The sequence below is a fragment of the Podarcis liolepis genome (genome assembly GCF_965112155.1).
Source record: "Podarcis liolepis genome assembly, chromosome: 1".
Taxonomy (NCBI): domain Eukaryota; kingdom Metazoa; phylum Chordata; class Lepidosauria; order Squamata; family Lacertidae; genus Podarcis; species Podarcis liolepis.
In genome coordinates this window covers 33608247-33623738 of record NC_139554.1, presented here as the reverse complement: position 1 = coordinate 33623738, position 15492 = coordinate 33608247, and the positions used below count along the sequence as shown (strand labels likewise).

At 43.3% G+C, this 15492-nt stretch overlaps 1 protein-coding gene across 2 annotated transcripts in view; it reads right to left on the bottom strand.

The window, feature by feature from the left end:
- Positions 1-915: 915 nt before the first annotated feature.
- The window catches only part of LOC310710234 (uncharacterized protein), a 52643-nt gene continuing 38066 nt past the window's right edge, over positions 916-15492 (bottom strand). Inside the window, exons 2-3 of one of the 2 annotated variants that reach the window (XM_083510905.1) lie at positions 7340-7406; positions 916-4726 (exon numbers count right to left, since the gene is read on the bottom strand). In XM_083510905.1, coding sequence (XP_083367031.1) covers positions 4454-4726; positions 7340-7406 — 340 coding nt within the window. In that variant the 3' untranslated portion in view covers positions 916-4453. The remainder of the gene's footprint in view (positions 4727-7339; positions 7407-15492) is intronic. The other variant, XR_014527903.1, reaches the window with a different exon arrangement.

Below are 15492 nucleotides of genomic sequence, written 5' to 3'. Positions count from 1 at the left end.
TGCCAGGCTGTGGCTCCACTCTCTCACTAAAAAACCTCCTGGAAGGCTTCCCTCAAGAACTGAATATCCCTCTTAAAGCTGTATTCTTCCACCTTGGGTCCCCATATACTACTGGACTACAACTCCCATCATCCCTGATTGTTGGCTAAACTGGCCGGAGATTATGGAAATTGCAGTTCAACAACATTTGGAATCTGGGGTTGTATTAAACATGGTGGGTGTATTATGTGTGCTGCTAAGTAGTTCCATCAGCACAAGGATTTCTGCTTGCGCAACAAAACTTTCCCTCTCTTCTGTTATTCAGAAGGCAGGTGCGCAATGCCTGTGCTGCCCCATCAACCACTACTGATTGTGACCTTGCTTGGGTGGCTTTGAAAGAGGATTAGACAAAGTCATGGAGGAGAAGGCTATCAATGCACTAGCGTAGCTCATGCACCCCACATATCTCCTGGGAGTGTTGTGTTGACTCCCTGGGAGTGACATGGTGGCTCAGGCACCTGCAGACACCTTGCCGCCCAAAATGGCAGTGTGGGGCTCCCACCACCTACCACCTTCCTTTCAACCACCCTACAGCTGAGGGGGAGATGGCCGGCAATGCAAACCCCATGCCACCTTTTCAGGCAGCACGATGCCTGCAGCTGAAGGGGAGGCAATGGGCAGAATGGACGCCACACAGGCTCTGCCTCTGCACGCTCTACGCAGGCTTGCTGTGCCCAGTGAACAGCTCACCCTGTGCTTGGAAACACGCCCGGGAAGGCCGCCAACTTCCCAAGTCTTTGGCATGTGTCTCTGATGGTCCTCCCTGGCTATAAATCTCCATCAGCCCAGAGAGACCGGTGATAAGCGATCTCTCTCTCCTGAGAGGAGCACACTTGTCTTCTGGCATATCATTGCAGAAGAAAGACTCAGTCAGTAGCTCTAAAACTACTTTATTTACAGTCTATAATACAAAGACTCCATCAGCACGACTGTGCACTTTCAACACCAGTACAGAAACTGCGACACTTTCAGAAGGGAAACTAACTTCCAGCAGTACTCAGACTTCCTGTCTCATGCTCACTCAGACACTCACATGATGTACACAAAACACAGTACAGTGGTACCTAAGGTTAAGAACTTAATTCGTTCCGGAGGTCTGTTCTTAACCTGAAACTGTTCTTAACCCTGAAGCACCACTTTAGCTAATGGGGCCTCCCGCTGCCGCTGCACGATTTCTGATCTCATCCTGAAGCAAAGTTCTTAACCCGAGGTACTATTTCTGGGTTAGTGGAGTTTGTAACCTGAAGCGTATGTAACCTGAAGCATATGTAACCTGAGGTACCACTGTACAACAGTACCACTTGCTGGAGCAGCTTGGATAGATAAAAATCCTAACATGGGGCCCGGGTGCCCGAGTGGCTAGCTATGCTGCTGTATCAGTGGCTACTAGCCATGCTGGCTATGCTCTAGTTCCATGGCCTTATTCAGCAGGTTCTTCCTATGTTCTTATAGTTATGACAAGGCATAATAAAACTATTTATCCCATCAAATGGTTCTTCTAGTGCTGGAAGCATTGGGTTGGCTCTAAACGTTCCCTTCCGCTTGTGGACAGTGTCTCCTCCCACCCCTTGCAGAAGCTTCCGAAGTGGCTGTGGTGCTTGGGGAACCTTTCCACAAACTCATGCTCAAGGGCTTGCAGTAAAGCAGCACTTCCTGGTTCTTTGGACCCACCCCATTGAACAGTGCTGTCCTTGTTCCAACTATTTTTGTTTCGGGAGAAAATTATTTACAAACATTAGGAAGAACCCATGAATAGGCACTTTCTTTTCTCTTCAAGGGCCTATAGCTTCTCCACTGTTTCAAGATGCAGATATATGTTCAGTATTCAGGTTCACTGTTTGACCCATTAAACTAGTATTGAGGAATAATTTGTGTGTTTTCCCAGTATGGCTGCATGCAGAATGGGGCTCATTTCCACAAGTTTGAATAAATTTATCCAGTTCAGTGAACCTGTTGTTATGCTTAGCAAAACTCAGTAGGTGGCTTTAAAGTCCTGTAATTAGCCCATTACATAAAATCTGTACTTTAGATTTTTGCACATTGGTTAATAAGTATAACGTGCTTCATATATATAAATAACATTACATTAAATGATGCCGCATAAAAGAATTAAAGGCCAAAGTAGTTAAATAAAATACTTGAAAGAGACCTTAAATTAGTATGTTTAATTCCAACTCATTGAACAGGAAAAGACTTGCAGCCTTACTGTAACATTTCCCAATGACAACAAGCAATAATTGGCAAAAAAAGCAGAAATATGGCCTTCTTCTTTTGTCGGTGGTTGCTGCATCACCTTGACATGGAGAGGACTTTTGATGAATTTTTAAATTAATACAAAATATTCTGGCGTTCTGGGAATACACCAACAACCGCAATGAGCATCATTATGCACTATCCTAAATGCTATCTCTGTCATTTATAAAGATCTGGTTATTTTGCCTGCAGTCCTCAGCGTGTTTACTTAGAAGTAAGCACCACTGAATCCAGGCGGGTTTACTCCCTAGTATCCCTAGGATCATAGAGTTTTACACTGACAGGCCAACCCTACTGAGATGTTAGTGGGAAGACTCCATGGTAGAGGAACTGTTATTTCCTAAGCCCTCTTGGCCTTACCCTGGCCCAGGTAGAAATGTGGCTTTTTACATTTTTGGTTCTTTTCTTTCTCTATTGAACCTTTTTTAAAATAAATCCATCCCGTTGGTTTCAGTGGAATGGAAAATAACTGTGTCAGCTCCAGGGCCAGGGTAGTTTGTATCCCTGCCAGGGCATGCCAGGGCAATAGGAGATCTTTGGATCCCGCAGATTCAAGGCCTCCCCCAATTTGCCAACAACATGCTCCTTTTCAGGCCCGACCATCTCTGGAGCACCATCCTCTGACAGAGGAGTGATGGCGGCTGAGATTTTCACCACATCAGCAAGGAGGCGTTGTGAGTGCAGGTCTTTTTCTCTACATGTGGAGAGGGAGGCGCACACGATCCAGCTGCCCCTACTTGGGAGCCAGCTGCAGGTGCCAAGAAGTGATGACACAGTCACCTGTGTTGCCACTGCTCCCCAGAGGTAGAGGAGCAGAGACAAGGTGATGAGGGGGTCAGCATAGTACAAATGCCCAACCAATGTAATGGATTGACTCAGCCATTGTATTTGCACTGCACTGACCTTGCTACCACCTCACCCCTCCACTTCTACCTCCCAGTGTGCAGCACTGATGTCACCAGTCAGAAGTCAGGTGAGCAAAGCCACCCTGTCATGCCATCTGCTCCTTCTGGGGGACTAGGGTTACTCCCCAAGTATCAGCTAAAATAAAAAAAGGTGAGTCATATGAGGAAATGGCATTTTTCAAACCAAATACATTTATATTATCAGACTGGAATTTCACAATGATGTATATAGGGGGATTTTTTTCTGATATATTTTACCCGATTTCCATTTTTTTTATTATATTATCAGATCTGTGTTTTAATTTTGTAGCATTGTTGCACATTGCCCAGAGGACTAGGTTAATAAGCAACTGGTCCTCATATGCTATGAGCATATAACTTTTAAAACCCAATATACAATAACTGAGTTTTAAAAACCACAAGTAAGTATGCATGGAAATGTTTACTAATTTTAGAAAGCACATACAGATCATTTCACTTATTTTAGACTGTTAAGTTTCGGCGTGACAGAAAATATATAGAGTGGCATAAAAACTTTCAGCAATAAATACTCATTTATACACATGTGGTGGCAGTGCCCCAAAATCTTTCTCTTTTGAAAAGAAGTATTTCATTAAGTAGGCCTTATCACAAAACATGACAGCTCTTCAGATCTTAAAACAGCATTTCTATCATATTATTCAGAAATTGTTCAACAACTTCATTGAAAAAAAATATTTGATTTGATTTATTGTATTTCTATGCCACTTTTCATTCAAAGGAATCTCAAAGTGACTTAGAAACAATAAATAAAAATAATATAATAGAACATCACAAATACAGCATAAATCATATAAAATAATTAACAAATCATCGATAAAACAATTACAATCTATAAAACACAATTAACAGCAGCAAAAAATACACCACAATTACAGCAAAGTCATATTATATCATTAACAAATCAGTAGGGCATTTATAATCCATAAAACAATGTTAACAACATTAACAAAATAGCAACTAAAAAAAGAAAGCTTTTAAGTTTATATTAACTGTTAAGTTCACTCTCCATGCCCCCATGATCTGAACTGAACTTTATTCAGTTCATTAAAATACTCATAAAAGACATATAATGCCTGTTGTTAACCCAGCTGCACCAACTGGGGTCCTCAGGTCCTGGGCCATGACGGAGATAGTGAGGCTCTCACACCAGTCGGAAGGTGAACTCCAGGTAGCCTGCTCAGGCACTGTTGCTGAGGAACTCACCCACATTGCTGTCAATAATCAATAGGTCCGTTCCCACTGGATGAAGGAGAGACGAGTCTTCCCTCTTCAGCAATGAGTTGCAACTGCACTCTTTGCAGAGGCTGACCAGGAGGTCCAGCAGCCACTCCATGCTCAGGATGCTCTTGCTGTGCTGCAGGCCATCCACCACCAGCTGCTCCATCTTCTTCAGCCACACCTTGACTGACAGGGCGGCAGAGCAGGAGCCAGCTTCTGAGGGGAGCAAGCAAAGGAGCTAGTCGAGTCCACCAGGCAGGAGGGAGAAGCTGCAATAAAAACACAGAGGGAGCCTCAGCAGGATCCTGGTGGCCTGGATGAGCTCACAGCCAGTGACTTGGAGCTGTGCCTTGGTCTCAGCATCCAGGCCACTGCCCATGGAAGGTGTTAGGTTGTGGGTTGACATAGCAGACAACACAGCGATTTCTCCAAAGCAGCTCTTTACAGTGGTGCCCCACAAGACGAATGCCTCGCAAGGCGGAAAACTCGCTAGACGAAAGAGTTTTCCGTTTTGGAGGTGCTTCGCAAAACGAGTCTCCTATGTGCTTGCTTCGCAAGACGAAAATGTCTTGCGAGTTCCTGCGGGGTTTTTCCCCTCCCCCCCTTTTCTAAGCCGCTAAGCCGCTTATCAGCTGATCCGATAAGCTGATAAGCCGCTAAAAGCCGCTAATAGCACTAATAGCACTAATAGCGCTAATCCTCTAATCCGTCAATGGGTTTGCTTCGCAAGACAGAAAAAGCACTAGACGAAGAGAATCACAGAACGGATTCTTTTCGTCTTGTGAGGCACCACTGTATTTTGTAAGCTGGAACAGAACTGAGCTGAGGAGCTCAGTCAGCCTGCTTATATAGAGCTACAGAACAATTGTTAACTGTTGCAACGTTCTAAAACTATCCAATCACTGAACGTCACTTTTCGATCCTTCATTTGCTTACAAAACTATCCAATCACTGAACGTCACTTTTCAATCCTTCATTTGCTTACAAAACTATCCAATCACTGAACGTCACTTTTCGATCCTTCATTTGCTTACAAAACTATCCAATCACTGAACGTCACTTTTCGATCCTTCATTTGCATACAAAACTATCCAATCACTGAACGTCACTTTTCGATCCTTCATTTGCATAACTATCTACAGTATCCCCCTGCTGGCCCAGGGTGAGAACTTCAGTACATAACAGAAGGCATGAAATGCTTTCCCTCCAGCCACAATACAGAAGCAAAATATTTCCCTCTCACGCATGGAGAGGGAGCGGCTGAATCTTGCTGATTCATTTCAAACTCAGGAATTAATTCTGTATCACCCCTTCCCAGGTCTTTGGTTGGCTGGTTCATAGAATTTCTTAACCACCCTTCACCATAAGATCCCAGGGCAGATTAAAATGTAATAATATATTAAAATCAGTGAAAATAATTTTTGAGACTTTTCTTCTTGTCTCTCCACCAACTTAGGCATGGCTGCGGAAGTCGTGTGGCCTACCTTACAGTGGACAGTCCTCTGTTTAAAGGATTAGAGAGCTATCAAATTTAAAGAAGGCGTCAACTTGCCTATCAACCGTTAGCACCTTGACACCAGACCAATGGGTTTCTTGGTCCCTGTCTTCATCACTTTGATGAGTTGTATTCTATTTCTAGTCCTGAAAGACCTACATTAGATCCCAGTACGTTTCCGAGCACAATTCAAAGTGTTGCTGCTGACCTTTAAAGCCCTAAATGGCATCAGCCCAGTATGTCTGAAGAAGCGTCTCCACCCCCATCATTCAGCCCAGACACTGAGGTCCAGCGTCGAGGGCCTTCTGGTGGTGCCCACTCTGCGAGAAGCAAAGTTACAGGGAACCAGGCAGCGGACCATCTCGGTAGTGGCGCCCGCCCTGTGGAACACCCTCCCATCAGATGTCAACGAAATAAACAATGATCTGACTTTTAGAAGACATCTGAAAGCAGCCCTGTTTAAGGAAGTTTTTAATGTTTGATCTTTTATCGTGTTTTTAGTATTCTGTTGGAAGCCACCCGGTGGGGGGGGGGGTCCAGCCAGATGGGCGGGGTATAAATAAATTGTTGTTGTAAAATGTCCATCTTACATATAGATTAGTATTTGCAAATTTTGTGGAAACCTTTTTTTTGTGATGTGTAAACAAACACCCTTGTTGTGGCTGTTGTGGAAATGAGAGACATGTGGTGGCACCCAATTTAGGGAATAGCCTCCAAAGTTTTCCCCTTTCCTTTCCTTTCCTTTCCTTTCCTTTCCTTTCCTTTCCTTTCCTTTCCTTTCCTTTCCTTTCCTTTCCATTCTTACTAAAACAGGTGGGCTCCATATGATGTACGGTATTTTATTGCTGCTGTCTGCTGGTGCTTTTTCATGATTGCTGTGTTACTGGTGTTGCTTGTTTTCACAGTTATTTTAAGATTCTACTTCAGCTACTTTGTTGTTGCTGTTGCTGCTGCATGTAGGATAGCCAGATGCAAAAAAATAAAAATAAAAATAAAAAGAGAATGGGACTCCACCTGCATCTTTAATACAGAGGAAGGAATTTCAGCAGGTTCCAGCTTGCTGAAATCCCCTCCTCTGCACAACTGTTAGAGATGCAAGACTCCTGTTCACTTTTGCATCAGGCCTCCCTAGTTGTATAGTCTTACCGTGGTATGGCATCTTGACTATTCTCTTGTATGGAAATATAAGTAGACTTACTTCCAAGTTAATGCACTTAGAACAGTACCTTTACACACTTCTTTCAGAAGATGCTAAGAGCTAGGCTTTTGTAGATTTTCAGGCAAAGATAGTTCCATGTTCACCTTATGGAAGTTTCATAATTCACTGGATATTCATGTTTTATGGGCACTTTAAGTCAAATGTTAGGTCATACTTTTTTATACTTACTATCCGGTGCCAAATTCTCTTCCATTCATAGCCAATGCTTGTTTTATCTTCTGGAAATAAACTTACACTAGATAGGGAGAAAAGATGATTATCCTTAGGCAGCTGAAAAAGCATTTTGATTGTAAGGTTCTCCAGTCTTTTGTAGAATTGTCTAGTGCATAGAATATTTTGGTTAATTGCATTTGCTGCCATGAAAGGAATTGATTAATTAAAATATTAAAGCATTTGAATACAGTTCACATTATTTGATAATGAAGGGAACCTTCTCTACACCAAGTAATACAGACCATTCATTTATCCTTTTTAAAATCACCCTTAAGCACATTATGAATCAAATGAAACACAAATAATTGACAACAAGTTTATCAGTATACGTAGAACCCTTTTCACCGGAGACAGCTGCAATTAAAACATGCAATGCACAGAAATCCATATTAGCAGAGGATCCTAATCAAACCTCTCTATTGCTTTCAACCATTTTTGCTTTCAACTATTTCCAACCGTTTTGTGGTTTTGCAGGCGCGGGAACTTTCTTTGTGCTTTGTCTTTTTGAAGAGTTCAGAATCTTTTAAAATTAAAATTATAAAAAATAACGCTGAGATGCTTTATTCCAAACCCACCTTCTGTTAAAAAACAAACCAACCAAAAAAACCCTAGCATATCTGTAAATAGCCATGTGGAAAACACTAAATGAATTGCCCATTAAATTTTATGCAATCCTTGAACTCTAGACAATAAGGACTTCAATATTATTGAAAAAGCAGATATTCACATCTGCATTAGGTGAAATAACTGCTTGTAAGGAAGAACACCAATCACCCCACATGACTACTGTCAGAGGCAACTGCTGAAACTCATTAGCAGAGGCAATTAGGGAAGGGCGAGGGAGAGATTAAAGTAGAGAACTAGCTGTTTTTAAACGAAGTTATGCCTTACACATAAATGATACAGTGGTTTTGAAGGAAACGCTTGATATCTGTCCTTGTTCAGAAGCAATAATGCTTTGCTCCGGCTGCTGTCCACAAAACTCCTTTATTTTCGCAGAGACAAAAGAAACTGCACCAAACCACCAGGGACTTGCCAAGCTTTGGAGAGTGTGTGTGCATGCACAACATTTTTTATTGCAACTTCCCAGAATTTTGCTCACTGTCTGGATGATACAGTTAACGAGAGGTGTTAGTGCCTCTTCCCATGCTTTTGATAAAGAAGCTGGGCTTTACATTGTTGTTGTTGAGAAGGTAAACTTTCGGAAAGTTAAACTTTTTTTAAAAAATAAAAAAATAAATCAAACTTTAATTAGGCAGTCCGTTGCAACGTCCTGCAATTGCTCGCTAAGCATGCTGAATTATTAAAATGTATTGATCTGGAAAGCCAGATTTAAAATCCTGGAGCAGTTTCAGTGGACAGCCCTTGATTGTACTTGCATGTCACACACGGCTCTAATTGGAAGCCCCCCCCCCCCGGTCATGTGCACGCTTGCTTCCAAGGCATACAAGAAATGATCAATGGGGGGAAACAAGGTCAATTGAGCCAGACTGTGAGTAAAATTAAAATAGTCAAATGTCTAAACATTTTGCTGCAAAGAGGAAATCTGTAGACCCACCCACACCGTATTCTGCAGCAGGGAGAACTCGGGCCACCATTATTCACATACCTCCAAGTAATTTGCAGCCCTCCATACAAACTCCCGTTTCCACTAAGAAATTTGCTATTTCTGCACATTTATTCGCCATCTCCCTCCCTCTCTCCCTCCTTCTCTCTCTCTCTCTCTCTCTCCCTTTCTCTCCCCCCCACCCACCCTCCGAAATGCTGGCTAATTGCTGCAATGGCCATTATAAAGAATAATTTTCGCTTAGTGGAAAAAAAGGGAAGGGGATGAAGAGAACATTTTCTGGTTTTGTTCCTCTGCGGAGGCTCTATTCAGGCCCGGCTGAATGCACAGCGTTTCACTGCTACATTTATTATGCTGAGAGGTCAAGTATTACACAGCATCTTGTATGACGCTTTGCATGCTAAGTATTTCACTTCACAAATTGACCCTTCGGTGTACTTACTACATAATGCTTTAAAAACCCTGCTAAAACGCAGGACAATTAGCAATACTTTGCCTCTCGCTTGACAAAGGGGACACCAATGTAGGTGATTGCATTTACAGTGGCGCTTTCTTCCCCCAAACATTTTTGACACATTAAGGTACTTTGGAATTGTGCAATACCAGTCGCCTTGTTGCCTCTGAATGGCTTTTTCCAGCACGCTGAGGCCAGGGAGAAAATCGCAGGCTGGAGTTTTAGGATGAAATGGACAAGAATTTCAGGCGCAGCCCTATGAAGCACCAATTAAGGGGATATTATATCATAAAAAGCTGTAATATCCATTCTCAGCCTTGCGCAGCAGCCAATACAAACCAGGGTGTGATTTTAAAAGGGGGGTGTATAGCTTGATCTCTCAAGACTGCTACATTTAATTAGAAGTTCAGGGAGGGGAGGGCGAGGGGAGAAGAGCTTGATTAGGAGCACATGACCTGGGCAGGCAACCCACCTCAAGAGGAAGACAGGCCACAGCAGCATGAGGCAACTACAGGGTCTCAGCGGTTGGCTGCCTGCATAAGGACAGCCTGCTAGATAAGACCAATGGCCCACCTAGTCTAACCAGATGCCTTTGGGAAGCCAGCAAGCAGAATTTGAGCCCAAGAGAACCCTCCCCTTCTGTGGTTTCCCGTCATCAATAGCCCTCTCCTCCATGAATTTGTCCAATCCCCCTTTAAAGACATTTAAGTTCCTCTCTAGTGGGAGGAAGTTCCATTTTGCACTGCTTGAAAAAAAGTACTTTTGTTTATCTGTCCCGAATCTTCCAACATTCAGCTTCATTGGAGGTTGATACGGTTCAGTGTTATAACAGAGGGAGAAGAACTTTTCTCTAGCCACTCTCAGACACCATTTGGACACACACACAGTTCCCCTTTCTTGTTTCCCCTCAGTATTCATCTCTTAATAAGACAAATGCAGGGTCCGTTCCATAACCTCTTGCATCACCTTTTAACAGAGGATGTCACATTTAAATAAAGTATCTGGCAGATCTGGAACTTGATGACAGATCTGGAACTATCTAACCCATCCGGCCAGCTCCATTTTGACCTTCAGAGCTCTAGCAAACCTCATAAAATAAGGCTTTTGGTTCAGTAGAGGTTGTTTTTAGGCATGACTTATTTTATTACTCTTTGCTGGTTGTTTACTCTCTTTGATTGCATGATTTCCATTGTTAGTTACTGTAGTTTTGTGCATTTTTATTTCTTGCTTTGAGTAACCATGTAGGCAAATCATGTGGGTTGTGTTTTTTTTAAGGCTGGAAATAAACAAATGCACCCATCAGCTGTCCACTATGTCAGCCTACAGAGCCTAAAATAGAATGCGCCAACAAGCAATCAGCTCTGCTGCAGCAAAATAAAATGCTTCTAGAGCACAGAGTTCCAAATGACTGGAACAAACCAGCCAAGCCAAATAATGCAGGGAATCATAGAATCATAGAATTGTAGAGTTGGAAGGGACCCCGAGGTCATTCCAATGCAGGAATCTCAACTAAAGCATCCATGACAGATGACCATCCAACCTCTGCTTTAAAACCTGCAAGGAAGGAGAGGCCACAGCTTCCTGATGGAGTCCATTCCACTGTCAAACAGCTCTTGTCAGAAAGTTCTTCCTGATGTTTAGTCAGAATCTCCTTTCTTGTAACTTGAATCCACTGGTTCAGGTCCTAGTCTCCGGAGCTGGAGAAAACAAGCTTTTTCCCTCTTCCATGTGACAGCCCTTGAGATACTTGAAGATGGTTAAGATATCTCCTTTCAGTCTGCTCTTTTCCAGGCTAAACATACCAGGCTCCTTCAACTGTTCATCATAAGGCTTGGTTTCCAGGCCCTTGATCATTTTGTGCCCTCCTCTGTACACTTTCCAGCTTGTCAATATCCTTCTTAAATTATGGTGCCCTGAATTGGAAACAGTATTCCAGGTGTCGTCTGACCAATCCAGAACAGAGCAACACTATTACTTCCCTTGATCAGGATTGTATACTTTTGTTGATGCTACCTAGAATAGAATTAGCCCTTTTTTTGCTAATGCATCACACTGTTGACTCATGTCAACCCCAAGATCCTTTTCACATGTACTACTGGCAGCCCAGATGTCTGTAATCTTATATTTGTGCAGCCTCAGTGTAGAACCTTACATTTGTCCATAATGAAATTCATCTTGTTGGTTTTGGCCCACTTCTCTAATCTATTCAAGTCAACTTGAATCCTGATGCTGTCTTCAGCAGCATTGGCTACCTTCCCAGTTTGGTGTCCTCTGCAAATTTGATGAGCATCCCCGCAACACCTTCATCCAAAGCATTTATAAATATGCTGAACAACAATGGGCCCAGGACAGAACCCTTTGGCACTCCACTTGTCACTTTTTTCCAGGACGGTGAGGAACCATTAATGAGCACTCTGCCTGTGTGGAACATTTTTCACCGTCTCTTATACAGCTGACAGATCCAGGATTGTACCAAAAAAACCCTGGGTCTTCCAAAAGACCATTTGAAGGGCATCTGAAGACCAATCAATGGGTTCAAGAGCTCCATGGAAACATTCCTTTGCTACACCTTTGCCCAATCTAAAAAATAGAGTTGCCACTCTATTCCAGCAAAGCTCTGCTGCTTTTAATTGCATCAAGTGGAAATTCACCAGGTGAGTTTCTCGGGGGGGGGGCGGGGAGAGGAGAGAGAGAGAAAAAGAGAGAGAGAGATGGACTGATTTTGCCCATCACACAGCTGTGAAAATAGGTCTTCCAGGTTCGGAGAAAAAATGTAGCAACCCCCATACTAAGGAATATTGCTGAGATAGTTGCTGTCCAGCTCCACTAATACCTTATTCAAATGGAATGCTTCTTTTCACTGATTTTGTTTTTGCAAAAAAAGGGGAGGTAGCCCAGCCTGCTCTTTCAGGCACATACCTCTACCAAACCTGTGCAAAGGTGGGTGCCTAGTTTGTGCTTTATATTTAAATCATTGAACTGTACTTGGAGGCCATTGTGTTGAGGTAATAATAATCAACACACAGCCTTGGAAAGGTGCAATGTGTTAGGAAGGCTTTCAGCTTGCCTAATTACCAAGCTTGTTAATCTCCATTTCAGGCTGCCTTAATATGAGCTGGATGGAGAGAGGCCCCTTTCTCACTGTGCTGGGGGAGCTGTAATTTGCATAGCCTGTCTACACATTGCCCTCAAAGGGGGGGGGGAGATGCTGGGTCTCCAAAGAAAACCCACATTAAACAATGCTTCCCCTCCCCCCTTTCCATCAGTGCCCCCGGGGCAATGTTGTTTTTTTATTTACAGCTGCAATCATGGAAACAAACAAGCTTGCATTGCTATTAAAAATTGAGCTTTCATTGGAGACGTTTCTTGGAAAAAAATCAGGGTAACAGCAGTTATTACAAAGCGTGCATACAGAGCCATATGAGGGCCCTGCCTAGTTGATATTTCACTTCCAGGCTGCTACTTCAAGGAGCAGCTCTTAGAAAAATCTTGGCAAGGAGCCTGAAAAAGTACCTTTAAATAAGCAAGCTGCATTTCTTATGAAGCATCTTCTTCCACTGACGCATCTCCAGGCTCTATGTGTTCATTTATTTGGAAGCTCACTGGGATTATTACCTCCCTCCCTCTCTCCCCTCTCTCTCCTAGGAGAATTTTTGTGAATTTTACAGCTGTGTCGCTGGCGGAAATTCAACAGATGAAGCTCTTCCCATGACTGCCTCTGTTTGGGAACGTTAAAGGCTTTCATGGGATTAATTCATTATATCGTCCTTAACAATGCTGCTTCTGCTGTTTCATTATCGCTTCAAATAGCTTCTAATAATTCTCAGCTGCGGGCCCACTGTGGTGTTGTGGCTTGACTTGGATCGATGGGATGCAAGTTCCCTCTCAGGCATGAAGCGAGCTGTATAATGTTGAGCCAGTCATTATCTCTCTCCTTGACATACCTTACAAATGTAGACTCGCCATGGACAAGTTTAACGATATTTGGAATTCATTTGGAATTCGTTTTTATAAATACCAAATTAGATTAAGGTCTGGTTAACTATAATAACAAGCCCACCCCCTTTTTGTAATGCACACAATAAATATATATATATTGTTCTGTTCTGTTTTTTTAAAGCATACCATTTCTTGTTTCTTCTGTTTTTTGTGTCTTACCTTACTCTGTGCACTCCTACTTTTGTACTTTTTATTTTTCAATAAAGAATATAAAAGAAAATAAAAAATACCTCACATACTATCTGAAAGTTCTTCCTGATGTTTAGTTGGAATCTCATTTCTTGTAACTTGAAGCCATTGGTTTGAGTCCTCCAGAGCAAGAGCAAACAGGCTTGCGCCCTCCTCCATGTGACAGCCCTTAAGATATTTGGAGCCAGCTATCATATCTCCTTTGTCTCCTCTTTTCCAGGCTAAACATACCCAGCTCTGTCAACCGTTCCTCATAAGGCTTGGTTTCCAGACCCTTGATCATCTTAGTTGCCCTCCTCTGCACACATTCCAGTTTGTCAATATCCTAAAATTGTGCTGCCCAGAATTGGACACAGTATTCCTAGTGTGGCCTGACTAAGGCAGAATAGAGTGGTGCTATACAGGTGGCGCTGTGGGTTAAACCACAGAGCCTAGGACTTGCCGATCAGAAGGTCGGCGGTTCGAATCCCCGTGACGGGGTGAGCTCCCGTTGCTCGGTCCCTGCTCCTGCCAACCTAGCAGTTCATAAGCACGTCAAAGTGCAAGTAGATAAATAGGTACCCCTCCGGCAGGAAGGTAAACGGCGTTTCTGTGCACTGCTCTGGTTCACCAGAAGCGGCTTAGTCATGCTGGCCACACGACCCGGAAGCTGTACGCCGGCTCCCTCGGCCAATAAAGCGAGATGAGTGTCGCAACCCCAGAGTCGGTCACGACTGGACCTAATGGTCAGGGGTCCCTTTACCTTTACCTTATTACTTCCCTTGATTTGGACACTGTACTTCTATTGATGCAGCCTAGAATAGTGTGAAGTACTTCACACAGTGCATGGTTCCACTATGGAACTTGGTGGCCACAGGAGGCAGTGATGGCAACCAACTTGGACGGCTTTAAAAGAGGATTACATCACATTCATGGGGGGTAAGGCTATCAAGGTGTATTAGCTGCAATGGCTGTGTTCTACTATCAGAGGCATTATGCCTTTGAATACCAGTTGCTGGAAATTACAGGAGAGCAGAATGCTCTCATGCTGAGGTCCTGTTTGTGAGTTCCCTACAGTCATCTGGTTGGTCACTGTGTGAACAGGATACTGGGCTAGAAGCATCACTGGAATGATCCAGTAGGCTCTTTTTAATGTTTTGCTGCTCCTGTGACACAATGGGCCAGTGCATCTCAAGCCCACCTAGGGACAGCTGTGGGCAGGATTCCTGCATTGCAGAGGGTTGAACTAGATGATGCTCAGGCTCACTTCCAGCTCTACATTCTCATTTGTTGTTGTTGTTGTTTAGTCGTTTAGTTGTGTCCGACTCTTTGTGACCCCATGGACCAGAGCACGCCAGGCACTTCTGTCTTCCACTGCCACAGTTTGCTCAAACTCATGCTGGTAGCTTTGAGAACACTGTCCAACCATCTCATCCTCTGTCGTCCCCTTCTCGTTGTGCCCTCCATCTTTCCCAAAATCAGGGTCTTTTCCAGGGAGTCTTCTCTTCTCATGAGGTGGCCAAAGTATTAGAGCCTCAGCTTCAGGATCTGTGCTTCCAGTGAGCACTCAGCGCTGATTTCCTTCAGAATGGATAGGTTTGATCTTCTTGCAGTCCCTGGAACTCTCAAGAGTCTTCTCCAGCACCATAATTCCAAAGCATCAATTCTTTGGCGATCAGCCTTCTTTATGGTCCAGCTTTCACTTCCATACATCACTACTGGGAAAACCATAGCTTTAACTATACAGACCTTTGTTGGCAAGGTGATGTCTCTGCTTTTTAAGATGCTGTCTAGGTTTGTCATTGCTTTTCTCCCAAGAAGCAGGCATCTTTTAATTTCATGGCGGCTCTCACCATCTGCAGTGATCATGGAGCCCAAGAAAGTAAAATCTCTCACTGCCTCCATTTCTTCCCCTTCTGT